The 23,986-nt window shown below is 41.1% G+C and overlaps 2 protein-coding genes and 1 long non-coding RNA gene across 3 annotated transcripts; all 3 read left to right on the forward strand.

The window, feature by feature from the left end:
* The first annotated feature begins 1,484 nt into the window (after positions 1–1,484).
* Positions 1,485–3,304, forward strand: foxq1b (forkhead box Q1b). Its single transcript, XM_034237307.1, is given in 4 exon segments — positions 1,485–1,759; positions 1,761–1,969; positions 1,972–2,063; positions 2,065–3,304. Coding segments are annotated over 4 exon segments (867 nt in total). The 5' UTR covers positions 1,485–1,679; the 3' UTR covers positions 2,551–3,304.
* Positions 3,305–7,258: 3,954 nt separating this feature from the next.
* Positions 7,259–11,565, forward strand: foxf2b (forkhead box F2b). The gene is made up of 2 exons (XM_034237478.1): positions 7,259–8,734; positions 10,404–11,565. The coding sequence occupies exons 1-2, from the start codon at positions 7,762–7,764 to the stop codon at positions 10,574–10,576; spliced, it is 1,146 nt and encodes a 381-aa protein (XP_034093369.1). The 5' UTR covers positions 7,259–7,761; the 3' UTR covers positions 10,577–11,565.
* A 3,860-nt stretch (positions 11,566–15,425) lies between these two features.
* LOC117560460 lies at positions 15,426–16,258 on the forward strand. Its single transcript, XR_004571163.1, has 2 exons — positions 15,426–15,575; positions 15,915–16,258. It is a non-coding gene; the product is annotated as an uncharacterized LOC117560460 (long non-coding RNA).
* The last annotated feature ends 7,728 nt before the right edge of the window (positions 16,259–23,986 follow it).

Genomic DNA, 23,986 nt, shown 5'->3' on the forward strand with positions numbered 1-23,986 from the left:
ACCAAGAGTGTTGGGTACTCTTTAATCATTGCTGTCATGTAATCCCAAGGTGATAATTAGGTGATCACATTTAAGCATGTAGACACACAAACCATTGAAGGTGGTAAACATAGATTCATATCTCAGTGCTGTCATGAACAGACGGCAAGTTTTCAGTGACCTTTTCTCATATATGATGGTATTACTGTCACATGATTTATTCCTCCTTTTTTTTCATGTGGGTCTGTTTAAGCACAATTCCCAAAATTCACCACTGACTCACTATAAATATTTTCATAAACAAGGTGTATGCAGGTGTAGTATGTATACAGAGTTGAACTTACAGTAAATTGTTCAGGTCTCAGCAAAGTCCGAGCCGCTGAGATCGGAGGAGTGCCGGAGAAGACAGTTTAATGATTATTACTGGCCCGAAGCCAAGCTCATAACTCACATTAACTCTCCAAGCCTCGCTCTGCACCATCAGCTGGCTGAGGGCTGTTGACAGGAGAAGAGTTACTGGGACAAATGCTTTACAGGTGTCAGGAACATCAGTTCACTTAAAATATGTTAGGGAAGCTACACTCCCTATAAGCGTATTGAATATATTTTATATATAAACCCAAAAAGTAATATTCTTTAGAAGTATTCCCCTCTACATCCTAGAGTAAGATATTTCCAGATGTTTTGAGAGACAGACACTGCCCCCAACCCCCCCCCCCCCCCTCTGCTTATTTGCATCACTGGTTCAGCCTGTTCTGGCTTTTGTTGCGCTAGTGTTTCTTTGCATGCAGGTGTGGTTGTTCTCTGAACTTTATATCACCTCTTAAACAATCTATTTTTGTTTTGTATTCCCTCCTCAACCCTGTTACTTAACCCGAGAGTTACATATCATTCATTGGAACTCCTCCAAACCCATCTCTATTATTTCAGATGTGCGTCTGCATTACTTCCCCGTTCCACTAGTGCAGTGAGCAGCAGGTTGATGTGAACAATAACATCATCTACATTTTTCCGTTTAGTGTTCTTTCATTTTTGGAAAAATAAAGGAAAGACAGACAGACAAACATAGAACAAGAAAGTAGATATATAGATAGATAGATAGATAGATAGATAGATAGATAGATAGATAGATAGATAGATAGATAGATAGATAGATAGATAGATAGATAGATAGATAGCTAGATAGATAGATAGATAGATAGATAGATAGATAGATAGATAGATAGATAGATAGATAGATAGATAGATAGATAGCTAGATAGATAGATAGATAGATAGATAGATAGATAGATAGATAGATAGATAGCTACTGGTTGCATCTCAGACTAATTATTGTTCATACCTGCCCTCTCTCTCTTCCCTCCCCCACTCCCTCCCTCCCTGGCGTGGCACGGTAGCGTCCAATTGTAAACATACACTAAATCACTCAATCGCTTCAATGGATTGGGGCTGGAAACCCCGCCTGTGGGCCGTCCCTTGCCTAGGCATTATATTATAGCAAGACAATCGTGTCTCCGGAGACAGATCTGTATTCTGCTCCAGACTGAGGCTCAGGGTGCCTCCAGCGATAAAGACAAGCCTCTACAACACAAACACACTGAGCCACTGCTCTGCAGTCAGGACACCTGCTCTGCCGCTCAGCACATAACACTCTAACGGAGGAGACTTAAGAGAAACAATCAGATTTTTTGGAGGAGAAAATGAAACTAGAAGTTTTCTCTGCACACCACTTCGCGCAGAAGCCGCTGGAGTTGTGCCTAGACGCAGAGGGGGGAATCCCGTCCTCTATCCGGGGACGAGCTGGGGTCGGACGGGGACTTCGTGGCCAACAGCCCGGCACCTGTCGCCCCGAGCGGGGAAGCCAGCAAGGGGAAGCCCTACACCCGCAGACCCAAGCCACCTTACTCCTACATCGCCCTCATCGCCATGGCCATCCGGGAGTCCAGCAGCGGCCGCCTCACCCTGGCGGAGATCAACGACTATCTGATGAAGAGTTCCCGTTTTCCGCGGCAGCTACAACCGGCTGGAGGAACTCGGTGCGCCACAACTTGTCCCTGAACGACTGCTTCCTCAAAGTTCTGCGGGGACCCCTCCAGACCCTGGGGCAAGGACAACTACTGGATGCTCAACCCGCATAGCGAGTACACCTTCGCGGACGGGGTGTTCCGCCGCAGGAGGAAGCGCATCGCCAAGAGGTCCGGCAAGGAGCGGGAGAGCCCGGACATCCTGAGCGAGGACACACGCCTCCCGGAGGAGAGGGTGGGGGGTCAAGTTTTTCCAGCTCCTTTCGCCATCGACAGCATCCTCAGCACACCCTTCAAACGGAGGGAGGACATCCACGTGGATGCACATACCCACGCCCCCCGGTTCTACTGGTCCCCAGGGGCCCACATACTGCCTTACACTCTGAGCTACCCGGCACAGTACTTGTCAGAGGGGGCGTACAGCAGCACGGAGCCCGGCAGGGATGCACTCACATACCTCCAGCACACACCACCTGAGGCTTCTCTGCACGCGCTCAAGATGCCCAACAAGGCGCGAGATTTCCAAATAGACTCCCTGCTCTCGTAAAGCACGAGGACTGCTGTCAGACTCTATGTGTTGATCCATGATGTGCACTTTGTGGGCGCTCGTAACTTTCAGTGCTTTAGCTGTTTAACTGTTTGAGAGTGTGTCTGTATTGTAAGTCATTCTGCAGTGAGGGAAACAAACATGTTGTTAATATAACGGATTGTGGTGACTGGCTAATAGTTGCTGTCATCGCAGGACATTCCACTGCGTTTATGTGTGTATGTGTGTGTGTCAGAGTTTGTGTGTGTGTTGTTTAAAGAGTGTGTGTCTTCTTGTGTCCATGGTTCTTTGGTCATTTCCACTGTATGACGGCAAACAAGCGCCATGGTGAAACGTACAACTGTTCATCTATTTATATGTTCATGTTTTGTATGAACTGCTGTGTACAATATTGTTGTAGATATATTAAAAAAATGGACTGAGCTGCGATGAGAGTCACGTGGCTGCACTAGAAACGCATGGAAATGCCTGATGTTTTTCCTAATGATTCATGCATGTCTGGTTATTTTTATGAATAAAAATGTGAGACACTGGGACCCTGATGTTCAATGAGTTCTTCATTACAGAGATCAAAGGGAAAGATCAGAGGCACGTGTACAGAGGGAAAGGGGGGGTCACCTGTTCAACAGGAGAAAGTCCTGCGGTGGAGTTCATTGAAAAGGCAGAAAATAACGGGATTATTGGTGTTACAATCTATTGGTAATTACCTCCCGAATCATACTCATCAAAGTCAAAATAAAAAAATCAAACAAAACAATTATATTGTCCTTTACTTTGATTCCAGGACTGTTTTTGGCAAGTGAACAGTTTATTAAAATAAAATTAGAGAATAAAAAGCTAATTATATTAAAATGTTGAAATCAAGGCAGATATCACAGCAAACAAACAGATAAAAACATAATGAAGAGTTAACATAAGAAACTATTGTTATAATTATTATGGTATGTTTTATTGTGGTTAAGCCACAGCCAACAAGACATTAGTGTTGCAGTGAAACGTGTTTACCTAAAGTCTTATATAATAAAATAAATAAAATAATGATTTGTTTTTATAAGGCTCTGTTTATTTAATCTGGCACAAAAAGGGTTCCCATTTAAAAGTGTTTATATATAGTTCAATATAAAAATTACCTAATCAAAAAATAAAGGCAAATAGAGAAAATACTTCTGCCGTTTTTGTCATACTTTCATGTGATTTAATATGGGTTACGCATTGTTTACTAAAACATATTTTAACAATGTCGATGCATGTAATCAGTATATATACGTCGAGATCAATGCATAACAGTATCTCCCATAAAATGACAAAGAGATGCAACGTAAAGCGTGTAAAATGTAAGACAAAAATAAAATACATAAAACGTATTTTCTTTTAAATCATCAAAACATAAATATTATTTTGATTATATTTTTAGCATTTTGTGTTCAGATTTTCATGCACACGCAATATTATGTTTTTGTACGCACACTGTCCTGCAGTTGTTGCTCTCCACGGTCCTGAAACTGACCCCAGACCCACCAGCTGCTCCATGAGACGAGACATTGTTTTTGTTAAATCTCAAAGACATCTGTCCATTAAAAAAAACTATTAAAAACAACCTTTGTGAACTCTATATTTAGAAAAGAGAGCACTTTTTTACTTCAATAATTCCTTATCTTTGTTCTTTTATTGAACTACCTCAGATTTTTCTGGAGTGCACCTAGGCATAATATCATCGAACCAAAAAAGCGTTCCTGAAAAATATTTGTGCTTACTTTATGATATTCATGTAACAATAATAATAATTAAACAAGAATAATATTACATTACATGTCACTTGTTAGACGCTTTTATCCAAAGCGACTTACATACTCAATACTGTGGGCAATCCCCACAGGAGCAATTTGGGGTGAAGTGCATGTCTTGCCCAGGGACACAACGACATGCTGACTGCAGTGGGGTTTGAACCTGTGCTCCCCTGATCCGAACACCAACGCACTAGCTCACTGTGCCACAGGCCTCCACAAAATATACTACAATAAATAAGACAAAATTAAAAGAGTAACCTGCTCTAAGACTGATACAAATGACAACATAGATATTCTTTCAGATGTAATGAAAGCGACATTTCATTATATTCAAAATTAAATATTCCCAATGAATACCGCCTATATTAAATTACATAATTGCAGTATAATGTTTATTTTAATGTTGGAGTTGTGGGTTCCTCTAATGCAGGGGGCAAAATTAATCTGCACATTTCCAAATGTAGATATCCTGTAGGCTTATTTTTTTATCTGAACATTATGTTCTGATAACACTCACTGACACTGCTCAGGCCTGTTCTCTGCGTCTCGGGCCCCTCCTGATGGCTACACGCGTGCATGATGAGGCTTTAACCCGGAAGTTGTGCTCGGCAGGCTGACAGGTGACAGGTGAGAGCTGCTCCTGTTTAAGGGACAATGCTGCAACCTGCAGGTGAAACACCGGAACAGCACACCTGTCTGCAGGAATATCCCAATATTAACTTGGATCATGACGCGCATTCATAAACAGCCTTTATCTGCATTTATATTTGTAACTTGTCTCGAACTTAACACCACGCTGCCTGAGCAGAAACTCAGGCCTGTGGCTGCTTGTATGAAAAAGGCCCACAGTGTTATGAAACCAAGCTTAAAGGCAGGCACAATGTTAGGAAGTCCAAACAGTGTGTCACTCCGGCAGACTGAACCGCGCCTGACCTCACAGTCCCGGAGAGGCAGCTCCAAAGCTCACTGCCTCGCCAAAGGAAGCACAGGAGAAGCCGAAACAATATTAACTAACCATTCAAAAAGAGCTGAACTCGGTGTTTGTTGTTGTTTTGTAAATGATGTGTGTTACAGGCCTGTATAGTATAAAAACGATACAAAGCATGGGGCATTTAAGAAAGGCCTAATTGTTATTATATGAAACTTGTTTTTGTATATTATTTGGGAAAAACGTCTAAATATCAGTATATTTTTCTCTTTTTAATGAGAAATAGAGGATCCCTAGAATTTCATTTATATAATGTAATACATTTAAAGTGTATAATTGTATTCAATTCCCAAAAGTGTTCTAAAACAGGTTACCTGTGGTCAAACTGCCCGTCAAACATTCCTACAAAATCCAATCTATCTAATATTTAATGAGGGATAAACAATATATTTCAGCCTAAACATGAAAACAAACATAAGGCCGTATTGTGTCGGCTTTAGGCCTCTAATCGGGATTCCAAAGGCAAACCTCCTCAAAAACGCCTCTGAATAGCTCTCGTGGAGGCCGATGGTCACTCGATATTTCCAAAAAGCTAAATTAGGAACTCATATAATCTCCGTGCGTAAAAGCAGCGGTCTTCAAAGCGCTCCCAGAACAAAGATTCCCTCTGCGAGCAGAGGCATCCTGATCTCGGCGGGGGTCATAAGTTTTGATGTCGCCGGAAATTTCTGGGGCCGTTAGTGTGTCATAGAGGAAAATGATTTTATCCGAACGTCCTTTGTTGTGCAAAGTGCAAAAGGTTATCATTGGTGCTGCTTATTGTTTGGGAAACTCTCCAGGCTATATCTAAACTTAAAGAGATTGATTCCGCAATCACGTGCACACATATTTAGGACGTAACGTAGGAATGTGGAGCTTTTTTCTCCACTGATGGTAAATGTTTAATATCATGCAAACATTATCATCGTGAGCCTGCAGGACAAAAAAAGACGCAATTAAATGTACCTTAAATTAAACCTACAAAATATAAAGACAAGCATGCACAACCTCAAAAAGCTCTGCGAGAGCCACTTTTTTCTTCCTTCAATGATCTCCGTCGCAGCAGCACGGATGTTGATATTACCTTTATGGGATATATAACTCCATCATGTTGGACAAATCTGTGTGTGATGTCTCCATAGGGGAGGAAACTGTCGACGCCCGCTCGCCTAATTTCGCTTTTCTCTCTCTAATGAACGCGGGGCCCATGGGACAGGCTCTGGCCCGGGGCGGTAAGCTGACACTGGCGCGCTGTGTGTGGTATCCAGGGCCGGGCTTGATGGAAAAAGCCTGCTTCCACTCATGTCAAAGTCATTTACTCAGAGCAACCCCCCGCTTACACACGCACGGTAAAGACCACCACCTCTCCATCTCTCACACTCCTTCGTCCCAGCACGGCACCGCGAGAGTTTGTTTTTGTTATCCTCTGGACTCGTTTGGGAGGAAATTATGAGCAAAATAATACAAATAATACACGAGGGTGCGTTTTTTATTGCTTCGCAGCGATGCGTTTGGGAATCATCGGCCGCAGATAGCGTGTAAAGGCCCCAAGTGAATGTTTTGTCTCATCGTGGTTTCAATTGCAAGCTGGACTTTTTCTGCACATATTGGTGTATTCGTGTCAGGAAAATGTATGATCTGTGGCTGAAATCACAACTTCATACGTGAAGGACCGAGAGAGGGGGGGCATACTCGTTTTTTAACTTGTAGCCTACGTCTGGCGTGTGGCGCTGTTGATTAGGATGTCTGGGGGAGGTTTGATAGATGGCTTAATTGCGTGTAGTCCGAATTTGGAGAGAGAGTGGGTGGGAGGGGGAGGAAAGAAGACGAGAGTAGAGAAAGAGGGGGCTTTAACGCTGCTGAGAACGGTAAGTGGACTTGGGCCAAATTTGGCGAGAGGGTGGAGGGGGGGGTGGTTCTATTCGTCACTGATTTCAGTTAGTTTTGCAGTCGCAGAGTGCGGATAAGAAGAAGGGGGGGCTCTTGAAGAGGGACAAAAGATTTATGAACTGATAGGTGGTCGAGCTTTGTTTGGCTGGACCGTTGCGCGCAATAAATCGAAGGGTTTTCGTGTTTCCTCCACTTGAGGGATTATTCAGGCGCTCGATGGCCACCCGGCGCGCCACACAGCACCACTTAGCGCCGCTGTGACACCCAGTGGAGCTCCGAGCCCTGGACAGCGAGTCTCCAGTGGATAACCAGCTCCCCCCACTCTCCCTTCCTCTTCCTCTCTCTGTCAGTGCGTGCGTTCTGCATGCGTCAAGGGAGCACCGTGCGTAACGGGGGAGAGTCGTGCGTAACTGGAGACAGATTTCACTCCATTTTGCTCTGGGATTCTCAGGACCACTGGCGGTGTAACGCTCTCACGCAGGGACACTGACCGCTGGATTTCGTTATATTTTCCTCTTTTCAAACATCCCTCGCTCTACTATACGCCAGTCGCACGTCAGAGCTGACATGACGACCGAGACCCCTCAGCAGCAGCTGGACCCTCCGCCTCCTCTGAGATCCAGCCCGGCGTCCGGAGTCCTGCACCCGGACATGCTGAGCCCACAAGCCGCCACAGATAGTTCTTCCAGCATTAAAGGAAAGAAGACGACCTCCGGTTTAAGGCGACCGGAGAAGCCGCCGTACTCCTACATCGCTCTCATCGTTATGGCAATACAGAGCTCCCCCACCAAGAGACTGACACTCAGTGAGATCTACCAGTTCCTGCAGGCTCGCTTCCCATTCTTCAGGGGCTCATATCAGGGCTGGAAGAACTCGGTGCGGCATAATCTGTCCCTGAACGAGTGCTTCATCAAGCTGCCCAAAGGGCTGGGCAGGCCGGGGAAGGGCCACTACTGGACCATCGACCCAGGCAGCGAGTTCATGTTCGAGGAGGGCTCGTTTCGACGCAGACCCCGAGGCTTCAGAAGAAAATGTCAGGCTCTGAAGCCCATGTATCGGATGATGAACGGAATTGGCTTCGGAACCTCCATCCTCCCGCAGAGTTTTGACTTTCAAGCTCCGTCCGCCTCTCTCGCCTGTCACAGCAACGGCTACAACTTGGACATGATGAGCAATTCAATGGCCGGGGGGTACGACGGGCTGAGCAGCGGCCACCACGTACCCCACATGTCCCCCAGCCCCGGATCCACGTACATGGCGAGCTGTCCCGTGCCGTCTAACGGAGAGTACGGACAGGACAGCAGCAGCAGCCCCGTGCCTTCCTCTCCGGCCATGGCCAGCGCGCTGGACGGACACTCCCCGTACGCCAATTCCTCCGCACACTGGGCGTCCTCCGGCGGGTCTCCCTACATCAAACAGCAGCCTCTCAGCTCCAACAGCCCCGCATCGTCCGGTTTACACTCCGGCATGTCGCCTTACTCCCTGGAGCAGAGCTACCTTCACCAGAACGGCAGGGACAGCCACAGCAGCGACATATCAGGTACAGCACACTGACTAATAAGGATACGGCAGATAATATGTTTGGGGGTGATCATTAACAAAATAAAATGTCCGGATAATCTGACAACAGAGGCCTGTGAGAAATGTAAATGCTTGCAAGAAGTTAAAACTCATCATTCATAAATAAGTTCCTTTATACATATTAGGCCTACTCATACTTATATAAGGAGTTTGTGTTTATTTAAAAGGAAAAATAATATTTAATTGAAGTTTACATATTCGTGCAATATAAATAAATATGTAATCACTTCCTAATAGTTTGATTTATTTAGTTAAATTGCAATTTCTGCTAAAGTATTTTCGGATGAGTGTTTACTTCCAACATATGTGGCCGACACATTTAACGATTGTTACACTTATTTTATTTACTAATAAAGATGCATTGAACATGTAAAGAATAATGAAAACCAAAAAGGCCATGATTGGTCCATAACAACCTTAGTTCCTAAATGTATTTGAGGCCAATAAATCATTAATATTCTAATGGCAAATGTTGAAGTCTATTTAATCCACAGTGTGTGGGATTCTCTGACTCACATCGTACAAGTGTTCACGGGGCATGTTTCCTAATGAATAGATTAGGATAAACAGCTATTTAGCGATCGCGTTCTTAATTCCCCTCCCCAGTTCACACTCATTGGCTTTAACACAACACACCGAGGCTTTACTAAAGTCTGGGGATTTCACCGAGGCGAGCAGGCCATGCTGGAGCCCGAAAGGGTCCCAGAGGTTAACCAAAAAAAGACTGAGCAGGTCGGACCACACCGGCGGAGGATTTCACCCAGCGCGTATCCACAAGAGACGGGAGGCCTTGTTAAACTGTACGCAGCGTCCTAATTGAGGAGGAGAAATGTGTTGCAGTGCGCAGAGCAGCTCGGTCACTGCATGTCAGTGTGATGTCTGTGAAACGGCCAGAGAGCTGTGGCCCGGAGGATAAAGCCTGCTGTCTTCCCCTGAAAAACACAGTCACATCTGGAGTCCGTATGACCTTGAAGCCACAGACATTCCCATTTATTTTTCTCTTTCTGGAAATAGAGGCTCACTTACACAAAATGACGGTCACTGAGTCAGATTAAATAAGCATGCAGGTTAGGGGCTCTCCAGGGAGGAAAAAAACTCGTACATTGTTATAAATAAAAAAACAAAAGCACTAAATAGATTATTTTAAAATCGCTAAATAAAAAACGAGGTGCCTTTTCAAATACATATGTATTGGAAAGTATTGGTGAGGCGCTTTAAGGCAAATTCTCCCCAAATATATCATCACAAATTAAGTTATTTCTTCTAAAATGTTAAGAATTAACCAATTTTAAGAGCTGTTTATCCAACTTGTTATAGGAAGGGATAAATATCGCTTAAACAATATTTCACTATAAAATAAGGCCTTGTGCATCCTCAATTTACTTTATGTTAGCTCACACAATAAAGTTATTTGTGTTTATTCTACCGTTTATACATTTTATATTTGAAGATATTTCACATTGGCCACACACACACACACACACACACACACACACACACACACACACACACACACACACACACACACAGTGATTTGATGCAGCACTCGGTTTAGGATGCTCCATAAGACTTTATGATGAATATGAATGTGTTCACCTGTATATTAACTTGCTCCTCTCTGCCTGCAGTGGGGATCCCGCGCTATCAGAGCCACTCCTCTGTGTGCGACAGGAAAGATTTTGTGTTAAACTTTAACGGCATCTCCTCCTTCCACCCTTCTGCTGGAGGATCCTATTACCACCATCACCACCACCACCACCCCCAGAGCGTCTGTCAGGACATCAAGCCCTGCGTGATGTAAGCTCTCCTGCAAGAGGACTTTTTTTTTCCATTTGTTCTTATTTTTTGGACATACGGAGGATGTATCGTGCATGGCGTCCGCACTCACACTTTGCGTGCAGCCAAAGTAGCTTTCTTGGTTGGACTTGAGAAAACTATGCAATTGAAGGAAATGAATGAAGAAACCCACAGTGGCCTTTAAAAATAAAAAAAATAAAATGATAAACCACTCTGCCAATATGAACCCTGACAAGCGCTTTCTTCTTCAAAAGAAGCTTCAGAAACTTTTTTAATGTGTTTGCTCTTGTACCACGTGCAAACTTTATATTCTATGTAACTATGTTCTATTAGAGTACACACACGACGCTTTAGGCTAACATTAACTGCAAACAAGCCTTGCACTTATTGTATAACCCTTTGCCAACTTTCTGTCCTGTAAAAGGTTTCAATAAAGCTGATATATTTTAGGCTACATTGTCTTTCCATGAACATTCATGTAGAGGAGGTGTTTATACTTTGCATTAAGGGAACTTATAATTGAGCTTGCATAAGGCACAAACTTTTAATTCCATATTACATATTGCTTTCTCGCTGTATATTTGCACTTCAACAGAGTATGTCCATGTTCTGCTGCTGTATGCAGTTTATTTGTGAAGATAATTTGGATAATAATGTTTCAAATCTGAGATCATTTATAATATTTTAAGCATGACAAAAGCAAAATAGTAGAGCAGCTATCATTAAATCATAATACTATCAAAAATAGCAGGGAATTCTGCATAAAAGAGTACTTTATTGCTGTGAATACTTATGTACTTAAATAACGATAATGCAGGCCTTTATTTATATTTACAAGTTATGCAGTATTTTATATTATGGTATTAGAATTTTAACTAACTTAATTATCAGATTAGTTATCACACCTCTCAGGTTTTGAATTAGTATTATCCGTTAAAATTACTAACATTTAAAAACAAGGTCCCCAAAGCATGTTAAAATAATGTGCAACATTGCACATATTACTGCCTTAGAAATTGCTATTTTGAAGCTTATTTTTCAGTAAAAATAAGCTTTTATCACTAGATTGATAATGTACATATTCAGAATTATTTAAAATGTACATATCTCTTATTCCTACAGTTCCTATTTTGGTGTGCAACTGACGATAATGGGGATGTGCAAGCGGCAGAAGAAGTATTCAGATTCAGATTGTTTATATATGTAACTCAAAATACCAGTATATTCAATAAGTTTGATCCATCTTTACTGTATCTGCATTCCAAATAAAAGACCCACATTTAAAATCAATCGTAAGTATTTAAAGCAAATTGTATTTATAAGATTAACAGTTAAACTACAGAGAATTGCTTACTCATTTATTAACGGATTTTCAAGGTTTTATATGGTCAAAGTGGATTTAATGTATATCCTGTTGGGTAATTTAATCTAGAACTATGAATATCAACTATCACTTTCCACCACTGTTGATAAGAAGACATTAAAACACATAGCACAAAGCAATATCTGTCTTTTATACTGATGCAACACAAACATTTCCCAAATTGGGATCAATAAAGTACATCTTATCATATATTTTCATATAAAAGGCTAAGCAACCCTGAGGCTGATCATCATAAAAACTTATGTAGATTGATTATATAAAGTGTGTGGCTCAAAGATAAACGTGCTTTAAAAGCTACATTTCCATCTAAAAGAGGGACACCCCTTCTTATAAAATGTGATTATTCTTAGATTGAATATGTGGGACATATTGCATGTTTGACAGTCCCCTCCAGCCTGTGTAAAACAGCTGAGAGTTGTTGCATCCTGAGGTCGCTCCTTCCTATGTGGACATCCAGGGCTGCAAAAATCTGAAGACGCCATATAAACAAATGGAACGACAGCACCCGCGTCTCTGGAAATGCAACAATTTTTAGAGAGAGCTGCCTCGTCACACAAACACAGAGCAGACTGGGGCGGCTGCTGCTTTTTCTCTTGGTACATGGCTTTGGTCAGGCCTTAAATGCAACATTTCTCATGACTCACATATTCAGATGGAGGATTTGCAGGGGTAGCTCCTTATGAAATAATCTGGCATAATCAAAGTTTTAAAAAAAATGCTCTGTGAAGTCACTATTTGTGTCTTTAATGCAAGAGAGATTGTTTTAATGTTTAATATCTTTAACTTCAGTGTTATTTGTTTGTGTTAAAGTGCACTATGGGTTTCAAAACCTTTGTTTAGGGCACAGTACTTTCTAAATACCATAGCCTAAAAGCAAAGGAATGAGATACAACTATGGTATTACAATTGAAAACCAAAGGAGAAATCCATGCTTCCAGAAGATATTTTTCACATTTAAACTGCCTAAAAATCCAAATAGGCCTACATCAATTCACATGTGTATAAATGATTATGTTTTCTTGTTGTATGAGGCAAAAAAAAAAAGTAAGATCTGGCAGCAAATAATACAGCAGATTTTGTAAGGAATCTCCCGATTCAGAATCAGTATCAGAACTGCATTGACTGACTGAATCCTGTTGGTTTTAATGAAGTGGCCTCCCTCTGGTTTATTTAGGCTCCAAAAAACGTGATATTGTTGACGTAGAGACAGCATCAGCAGCCACCTATCAAAAAATAAAACGTAGGCTATTTGACTGTACAACTAAATTAATTTTTTTAATTTCCACAAAGCAACCCTCCATAGTGAAAAGTCACACAGCCCAGCAGCTGCTAGATTTTCCATGACAAGTTTTTTGATGAGGGTTGAACTTTCAATATGGTGGAGTATACTGCCATCAAGTGGTTGAGACCACTGCACAGAGATCATTTCTGCAGTAGGGAGATGTTATGATATTATACATATTTACATGTCTACTGTATAGCAGCTAATACATGTTTTAAATAAAAAATGATGAGGCCCATTTTACATAAACAGTTCTCTGAGGATAAAATAAATGTGTAAAAGTTACTCTCTTACAATAATAGTTCATATTTGACTTCTGTCTCAGCTAATAATGAACTTCACCTGCCTCATCCTACTCAATTCAAGACGTAGGCTATGTTGTAGACGACTTGAGATCGTGAGCGAATGCTACCCGCAGATCCATTCTCACAGCGTTTATCAACCTTTTTCTTACTCAATATCAAGCCACACTTATTGTTTTTACTTCTTTATTTTAATTGAATAATGTAGGACTTTTGTTGCCGTCAGTTATGGGGAGAATAGGGGCTCAGAATACTGACATCTGTATCTGTATTAATGGCCAGGCAACGCAATAATTTACAAACTCTTCAACTACAACCCTAATTATATTTAAAAACATTTTAGAAGGCCTCACGAAATACTTTAATGTAAATGTGAAGGGTTGAGTGTAATGTGGTGATTGACATTCACCCACGGATCTATGGGTTGGGGTATTGTTCCGCACGGACATTTTAGTTAACCGGACTTCCTGTTGATGTGAAATACGAAAACATTTTTATCGAGCCCTGATGAGAAGACTTCTAGATAAACATGAGGAACTGCCGCCGAAACTGAATATGTGACGTGGATCATAAATATATCAGCAATTAAACAACATCTTCAATTTCTCTTCACAATATAAGTCTCCTTGCAGTATCAATACTAATTCGGCTGACTTTTATATTTAATCCAATCGGTATATTAGTATATTTACACCATAACGGTGCACAGCTGATAGAAAGGGACACCTGGTGGTTAAAACACGTTATTGAAATGTATTATTTTTATTATTAGATATTAATAGGAGACACGGACAGACAAACTAATAAGGCTTTATTTAAACATTAAAGAATACTTTAGGTTAAGGTCTTATTTTCAATAAGAAAAAAGCTTTGGGGGAATAAATATTAAGCCTGACAAAGTATACTTTAGCAATATATTAGTATACTAATATATTACTGTATTTGGATTTTATTTACATGTATATGAAACGGAATACATTTGTGTGTGCATTGAAAAACACAAGTGTGGATCCGGAAATACAAGTGTGAATCCTTTTGCGGATCATGAAATACAAGTGTGAATCCTTCTGTGCACATGTGTGTATTATGAGACTGTTCTGAGCCCATACATGAAAGGCGCTATATAAATCCAAGTATCCAATTATTATTAATACATCATTGGAACGGTAAGAATCTCAGCTACAACACTGACTAAAGCATTTCCATCTCCAGTATGCCTACAAGTATTTTTATAATATACAGTAAACATATCTTTGACTTATTGCAAAATTATAAAATAAAATTCACCCCTGCTGTCATTCTGGCTTTTACTGTTCAAATGAGATGTCAACCATCAAAATGGGATAAGGGGTTCTCAAAACTGATCTGCCATGTACGGTCTCTCAGCCACCGTAGTGTCGTATCAGGTGGGCGTGTCGTGTAGGGGGCGTGTAGTGTTGTGTCCGCGGCCGCAGCTAGACCATGGATGTATAATAAGAACTGGATACAGCGTGGGAGGCGGGGCCTCATTCATTCCTATGAGAGCTGCTCATTAGCGCATGATGATAAAATGGCCCAACTTTTGAGAGAGCGAAACGTCACAGATTACCCAGCATGCCTGAGAAGTACCCGTATGTGCACTCATAGAGCATGCGCAACTTTAACCAAAATGCTCGTTCACATCAAGCACGTCAATTTGCGTACACGTAACAGCACCGTGCGTTCATGACAGCATGGTAATGAAGGCCCAATCCCAAACCACTCCCTCGACCCTCCCCCTCAGTGACGGAGTGAACTCCGTCTGTAGGCACACTCACAGCTGAATGAAGTTCCCTCCATTAAGGGTTAAGGGTAAAAATACAGCGGCAAGCTTTGGGACGGCCTCCCCTCTCTTCGCAGGAAACGGAAACGGACGTCATGGTGTCCAACTCACATCTCCATCTGTCGGCTGCATTGACCTGCGTTGCTATCCGTCGCCTGTTAGCGGGTGCAATGGCAAGATCCAACAGAAGGCGCAGAAGGTTGAGGCGCATTTTTAGCGATGTGCCAGTGGCAGGTAAACATTTCAATATTGCTAATACAACAATTATCTTCACTTTATTTCTTATATAGTAGCCTATGAACTTTGTATGTGTAATACAAATAGATATTTAGATATATTGTGATATACATTCATTTATTCTTTCCTTATAAGCTATACGTGTATATCTGTATAGTGTATGTAGAATTCCAACACAGAGAAATGTTGTCAGTAGTTTATAGAATAAAAAAGGAAAGGTTAATTTGACTTGGTCTCAGAATTGTGTGTGTGTGTGTGTGTGTGTGTTCAAAGCACTGGAGGTCAGTCCAAGCTTTGCCCCTGACATCATTGCATGTTGTGCATTTCTGTGCATAGACATGAACGATGTCCTTGAGGATGCTGAAGCCTTCCCCCCTGAAGATGGGGACCAGAGTCCTCCCCCTGCCGCAGCATGTGGACAGGAGAGTCCTGGACACCACCTAAGGAACAGGATTGCTGCACAACTCTCTGCTCCTGTCCAAATGGCACCACACCAGAGAGCACGATTACATCGAATGAACTTTGTTTTTTTTTTGGGAAAACACGTGGTTGTCTGTTAACTTGTGTTTTTGAAATGATGTGCACACATACCTGATTAATTTTGTTTGTTTTAGTGAGCTCCACTTCTCACTTTAGAGAAAAGAGGTGAAATAAAATAAACCTGTGCACCGTTGATTTCATATTTGGTTTTCCTGAATTGTCTTTCTGCATAATCCCAAATTGGAGACAAATGTCCTTACCTCTTGGATCATTCAATCACGAGCACAGAGCAAAGGTTCAGAAAATGAACACAGGTCTTCTAATACAATCACTTTTGTTTTTGAGTGAAACTCTGCAAATGGTTTGACATGAGCAATTAAGACCGTAAATGTAATGTATATTTTAATGCCTTATACCAATGAAGCGCACAGACATATCTTTATTTAAAATGCTGATATTCAGGGTTAATCTTCAGACTTTGGAAAAAACACTTTAGTTCCGTGCACAACATTACTTTGTGCAAAACTTTTCCTTCTACATTATGAAACCCACACAGAACAATGTAGCCATCTAACAATCAAGCAAACGCAATGTCATCTTCATCACCCGTCTACCTGTATTTACTATAGAATATTGAAGACATGAAGGACAGTACGTTAAATTAGGTTTATTGTCTTCCAAATAAATAATACAAGCGAACAAAAACAAGTCTTTTAAGTAACATCAATAATCAAACATAGAAATGGCCAATGGTGGGGGGAAACAAATAAATCACATTTTGTCGACCATTTTTTCGAACAGGGTTAGAAATTTCTCTGAGTGCTGCATTATTTGTCTGTGGCGTTCGTCCTCTTTTTCTGCCTCGCGTTCTAGGCACTCCAGCACTCCCATAGCACCTTTTCTTTTTTGGGGGGGGGGCTGCTGGGTGGTTCCAGCCTCAGACAGTGATGAGGGTGGTGAGGGGTCTGGATCATCAGCCACATTTGGGGGGGGGGGGAGGAAGAGGAGCAGGAAGCAGCCTCCGGATCGAAGAGGATTGTGGGGTTTGCCAAGGCTGAGGCAACAAGGACAGGAGGACTAATTGAAGGCCTTGCACCTATGGCCTCATCCATGGCCATGAAGAAGGGCCATGTTGCAGGGGTTTCTTCCCCCTGATCAGTCCCTGTTCCAGTCCTTGGCCTTTTAAGTTCCTATTGCAAACAAATGCATGTTAGAAATCTTTGTTCAGCTTTTTCAAAAACAAACGTGTTTTACAATAACAATACACCATTTACCTTGTATTTCTTTTTTAGGTTCTCCCATTTCTTGGAGGCCTGTTTGTGAGACACATGTTGCCCAAGGTCCAGTTCCTTAATGATTGACCTGTTATCATAGAATATTTAAACAATATATATTGGTGTTAAGGCAATGACCCACTGTGCACATTCATTACTTTCATTGCACAAAATATGAATTGAGTGCATAACTCACTCCCATGCTTCTTTGGCAGCATTGCGTTTTTTGCAAAACAGGTCGTCCTTGTCCATCCTTAATGCAATAAGTGCCTTGGTTTTTACCACAGTCCCTGAAATTACAAATCACACTTAAATTTAAACCGATTTCGTAAGTGAATGGATACATGAATTGACACGTGTGTTGTTAGTTTGATTCCGATTTAGATTTGTACATCTTCAAAATAAAAATCTAATGTAATCTTGGCAAATCAAATTAACACGTGTAGATTTATAAATACATGTTCACAAAGGCATGTTTTAGTTAAGGCAACGTATTATTTATCGTTTTAAAAAATAACCACATGGAACTCACATTTGTATGACGTTGTTTCCTCAATGCCCGAAAAACGGTTGCACACCTGTGGAGTGAGATTATCAAGCCTGTGTCAGTACCAGATATGTTCGGCCTACCAGATATGTTCGGGTGTATTTCCGTCGCATCCGTCATCCGTCATATCCGTCATATACTCACCTCCCTCTGCTCCCAGCGCTATGCTGCCACACAACCGGCCGTCTGCGGAACTGCAGCCGGAGGAAACTCGGTACAGCTTGTTATGTGTGTGTACTTAATTATTTACAATTAAAAAATATATATATTCTGCGTTACTTTAGCCAACACTTTTATAATATATAAGCCTGATCATGTCGTTGAAAGCAAGTACAGATGTTCTCCCTTTCCACAGTTCTGTGTGAACTTCATCTAAGGCAGATGCTTTGCTTCTGCACCAGTTTTAGCAGAAGTCTGTTTTGTAAGACTGGTTTTGTTGCAGTCTGTTCATGCTATGTGTTTCTTGTGTAAGACTATATACACACGGAACACATGTATTACAGGGCTGTACCCAGTGTGCTTCATAAAACATTTTTGAAGCTTATTTTTTTTAATTAAGCCGTTTCCATGTTATAACAGCATCTCGTTAAATCAATATCGGAAACAATAATTGTCTTTTTGTGGTTATTTAAATGTAATTTATGGTGCTATTAGAGTGCTTATAGACTGACCCGTTAATACAGATGCCCCCCCCCCCCCCCCCCTTTGTGTGCGGTGAGCTGGAGAGAAGGCAGTCTATTATTTTGGTGAAAAAAAAAACCCCTAACATATATGGATTGAATCAGAATATTGTGTTGGATCAAAACATATTGTACATTTTGAGAATTCTTACATCTATTACAATACATTTTGAGCTTTGGACAATGTTTGGATCAAACGAGCCAGAAACAACCTTAAGCAGCCACCACTGGAATATTATTGCAGTAATATCATAATACTAGTAGCCTTATATTAGTGTAGCCTAATATTGATCGACAAATATTTAGAAATAAATCTGGTTCTGCCTGCCTGCCTCATCGCACTATGCCCTGCTGCATTACCATGTATAGTATTTACATTCATAATGATCCTTTTTTGTTGCAGAGCTTTAGAGGCTTTAAGAGACGAACTGTCAATGATGCCAACTTGGCGACCTACAAACTAGATATAGCAATCTTGGAGCTATTGCGGCTAGCTACTTTCATTGGAAAGAGTCTCTAATTTTTTGTATGTATATATTTAATATATCCATCCCAAGCTTACCTACCCAACTGAATGAATTCACACATTCAAGTAAATAGAAAGACAGCACAGCATTCAAGTGTTTATTGAGAATTTGAACTTCAACGTTAATGGAAAAAGCTCCAAACTTTTCTCTACAGCCCTTAGTATCAAGAAATCCTTCTAGTTCCTTTTACATGTGGATAGGAAAACAGCACAGATTGTTCAGAATATATGAGGAAGCCATCAGGGAAGCAGCATGACCCAAGGCAGGACTGCAGAGACAGGTTCAGCCACGACCCGAAGTCCACGACCCGAAGTCCACGACGGGCAGCGTCCGGGAAAACCAAACTTGAAGGTAAGATATCAAATGATGATCTTCATTAATTGCAGTGACAATTTAGTCTATTCTGACATTTGTTTGTGTGAGTTAATCTTTACCTATGATATCTGGTTGCAGAAGGGACTGCAATAGCCTGGATGTTGGTCATCAGAGTAGATGCCCTGCAATTCTCCTCTTTTACCTTTCCCAACATATCCTATGAATAGAAAAAGAAAATATTGTAATTGAATCACACTAGGACCACTAAATATGTAATGACACATAAACATTATTATCCAGAATAAGAAGTCTACCTGGTTTGCAGTTTTTGTAAGGCTCCAAGCATCCACGGCAGGTGTCAATGGTGTACATGACGTTGAAATCCTGCTTGTATGAAGCAGAGAACAAACTCCATGTAGCAACACCTGTGTAAAACAAGCATTTCAATAGAGCCATTAAAAATATGCATAGACACCACAGCTGTCGTATACTGCTGCACCTTCACTGAATCACTTACTCTCAAGCCAGCGAAAGTGGGCCCCTCTTCTGAAAGACACAGTGGACATTGTGTCTCTGAAGGTGGTACACACTAGAGTGAGTGATGAGTACGCTTTGTCACCTTCCTGGAGAACCACTTCCATCAGAAGGTCCGAGAGAAGACAGTTTGGCAGCTGTGAAGTATTGGTCAGACTAGATCAAACATATTTAACAACACATTGACTAGACTGTTGCCAGCACAATCGAAATACCAAGATTCTTTGGGCTTCAGGTAGCAAAAAGACACATTTTTAATATTAATGTTGAATATATCACACACATTTTTCTTATGTTTTGTTATTCTTCTCCTTGAGGTAAAAAACAGCTATCAATAAAGTTAAAAAAAGCAGTGAGACATAATAGTTGGAAATTCTGCCGTGATCACAGGTCGTTTTTAAACAAAAAACAGTTACTGCTTCACTGAAAAGATATTACCTCCAATATGAAGCACATGTCGGGACTTTTGAAACTGGACCTTTGAAGGAAAATATAAGGTGTGGGTCATGTGATTGTTTAATTACATGTGTATACAATTATCAATATTGATATGTATGCATGTGTTAAATAATCTGGATTGTTACATTTCTTTATCACAAACAGGAGTGTGCCTATTGACCTCATGTTCTGTCTTTTGCTTCTTTGAGACCCTGTACACTGGCTCCAGTGCCCCTTTGAGCAGCTCTTCGGCCTCATTGGTCCAGTAAGAAAACCTCTGTCCGTGGCTATAAAATCACATAATATCAGGATGAAAATGTAAATCAGTGTCAAAGAAACTGTTGTCTATAAAGTAACATTTAAAATGTATGATTTACCCTTCAATCTGGTACCGTTCCATGAGCATAATGCACCACCATTTCCGGATCTGTGCTATGTCCCGCTAAAAGAAAATGTAACAATAATAAAGTTGAAAATGAATGGAACCTCATCATTTGTCTACTCAATGTTAGCCCCCTCTTCCCCCTGAAATACTAACTCAGAGGATAAATACTGACCTCGGTAAACCAAAGTGGAGCATCTGTGCTGAAGTTGAGTGCATACTGTGAAAGGATAAAGATCTGTTAAGTTATGAGTTTCAAAAACTAACAAAACCCCTTAAAAAAAAGTGTCAAGGGAGGAATTTACCATCAGTATGAAGACACCACAGTCATTGCCCGTGGTTTGGTGAGGCTAACCCTGTAAGAATTTGGAATATAACAGTGATGTTCATGGTCAAATGGAAAATAAAGACATGTGAAAGCAGGTGTATGAGATGGTGGAGAAATGTACCTTGACGTCTCTGCCGAACTTTACTGTCCACTGACCTGGAGCAATGCGGTGCGCTAGGTCACTGTCAAAAGAAATGATAAGACATGGGAATTGATTTGGTGAAGGAACGCTATACACAATATAATTCATGTTTTTGGATTTCCTTACATTGAACTATTGCATGCCTTAAAAGAGGAAAGTTATGAAAGCCACTGAACGGGGCTAAAATAAAACAAACAAAAATACGTTTACCAGCCGCTGAACAAAGCTGAACTTGAAAACAACCTTTGAACAAGGCTTATAACAAAATGAATATTATAATTCATAGCATCCTGTTGCAGACTCTTTTTCTTTTGGTTCCACTAAGGACACTCCAGACTTTGTGGAAATGGAGATATATTATAAATGAATTTGATCAGATTCAGACCCCTGGTCTACAAAATGGTTACTGCAGTATTAGAATACTATAAACTATTTAGAACTCCCATACAAGCCACAGAACGGTGGGGGTAATCATGTTACAAAAACCTAAATATGTCCTTGTAGGAATTGTCCCCAAAGCCATCTGGCTTAAGAGGGTCGAGCAAATATAACTCTCTCTTTGCTGGCTTGATCACCTGTCAACCATTGACAAAATAGCTGAAATTAGACATAATCAAACACCAGAAGAAAACCACACAGCACAACTTATGTTCATTTTGTACATGCTGGTGAGATCATTTGGAACAGACTCACGCAAAGCAATAGTGATCTGCCTTTCCTTGCTGCCGACTCCAGGCAGGGATGAAAACCATGTCCTTGGTGGCCAATTGGTCAGCCTAGTATTTTAAACAAGGGATTTTAAGTTGCTGTATATCAATTTCAAGAAACATAGGTCTCAAGCAACAGGAACTTACTGGAAAACTGGCCAACACGTCAGCTGTTTTGGACTTCCAGGTAGGAACCACATACATATCCACGATGTATATATCTTTGCCCTATATTGATAGTTTTTCAAAAAAAATGAAATCTTCATAGAAGTATGCTCAACAACAAGAGACAACCACACTTCACGAGATTGGAGTTTCACCACTAAACAGCTATTTAGAAAATATGTGTTATTCAAAAGAAAAAAGCAGGCCAATGATGTCTGTTGAAAACCGTACATGTCTTTGGGTGGCTTCTTGTACCATCTTCAGGCACGTGTTTCCAATCTGAAACAGTAACAACAGTAAGTTACCTGTGCCATTTATTTGAGACAAGATGAAGTTGGGAGGAAAGCTCAAGTATACCTACATTTGACTCCATGCACTGAGGAAGACCCAGGCTCCAAAAGTCCTCTCTGGTCAGGCACACATCACCCTCCTTCACAATGACCTCTGCTCCAGGCCTATTGTGGTCTAGCACATAGCTGAGCTGCAAATAACAGATTGCAAAACATACTTCAAGCCAATAGAAAACATAGAAAAATTAAAATCAAAACAATGCACCTCCATCACTGTGCATGAAGTAAACATATATCTACCAGCTTGTCTTGAATCGGATGTAGATCCTTTGCGTATTTCGCACCAGAGAGGGCATACTGGTGGTCAGCAACTGACCCCTCCGAATCCAACTTCGGTTCAGCTGTTATTAGATAGACACAAAATAAACAGTATTATTGAAGTACCACACATGAAGTATACCTAAAATGTGTCCTTGTATTGATAATCAAAATACCTCTCAACATAGGCCTGATAAAGGGCTTCAGCTGAGACACATTCACACTCTGTCTCAGCTGAGCTCCTGTTGAGCTCAACAGGGTTGCCACACCCTTGTTGGTGATTGAGGAAACCACATAAGGGCCAAACCAGTTGCACTCCAGTTTTCCACCTTTTCGGCCCTCCTTCCTCTTATTCGCTCTTAGGACCTCATCTCCAACGTTAATCAGGAAAGATTTCACATTCTTTCCCTTGCGTTTTCAAAAGAGATGTTCTGTCTCTGTTGTGCTATTTGGATGTTCTGGTAAATCTGAGAAAGATATGTAACAGTTATCATTTACAGTCCTTAACATACGCTTGCATTTTTTAGGAGTTATTATGTTTTAAATATTGCCATTTTATTCTCACCTTCGAGTGCAAATCTGCAATGGTTGCAGCCTTTGCCTCAAGCTGCTGTTCTGCCTCATCAGCAGGCACCAAAACAGAGGTATCATCCCTGTCATTGACTGTAGCATTTATAACACCCGGGATGCGAGGGTGCCTCCCAAACTGGGCAAAATAGGGCGTGCACTTGGTTGACCTCTGAAAGCATAAAAATTCCTTTTAGTATCTCTGTTGAGTATTGTTTCCATCTGCATTTGTTACAACATTGTACCTGCTTTGAGGTGTTAATGCTCGCCACAATGCCCCTCAGATGTAAATCCCAGTCATTCTGGTCCTCTCCACAGTACTTTGCAAGTGCTTTTTTTATGTTTTGGTTTGTACGCTCATCTTGGCCATTGCACTGGTGATGGTACGCTGAAGTGATGCAGTGTTTTACACCCAGTGCATCAAAAACACCACGGTTGACCTGCAGATGGTTTAGTGTACACCAATTACCAAATTACCTGAAAAATCGTATTACATTGTTACACATAACACATACACTGTATTAGATAGATTATTGTACCTCATTGACAAATTCCCGTCCTTGGTCGGTAATGATCTTCTCGACAAGACCGAAATCGAGAAGAATATTTACAATCTTTTTTGAGACCTCAACAGCTGTTTTGTGGTAGAGCGTTTTTGCTACCACCCACTTCGTGAACAGATCAGTCGCTGTTAGAATGTATCTGCAATATAAA

Source organism: Gymnodraco acuticeps, unplaced genomic scaffold (genome assembly GCF_902827175.1).
Source record: "Gymnodraco acuticeps unplaced genomic scaffold, fGymAcu1.1, whole genome shotgun sequence".
NCBI lineage: Eukaryota > Metazoa > Chordata > Actinopteri > Perciformes > Bathydraconidae > Gymnodraco > Gymnodraco acuticeps.

Excerpts from the sequence above, each read along its gene's own strand:
- foxf2b (XM_034237478.1), top strand. The coding sequence starts at position 7,762 with ATGACGACCGAGACCCCTCAGCAGCAGCTGGACCCTCCGCCTCCTCTG. Across the intron at positions 8,735-10,403 it reads CCACAGCAGCGACATATCAG|TGGGGATCCCGCGCTATCAG; the intron begins GTACAGCACACT and ends CTCTGCCTGCAG.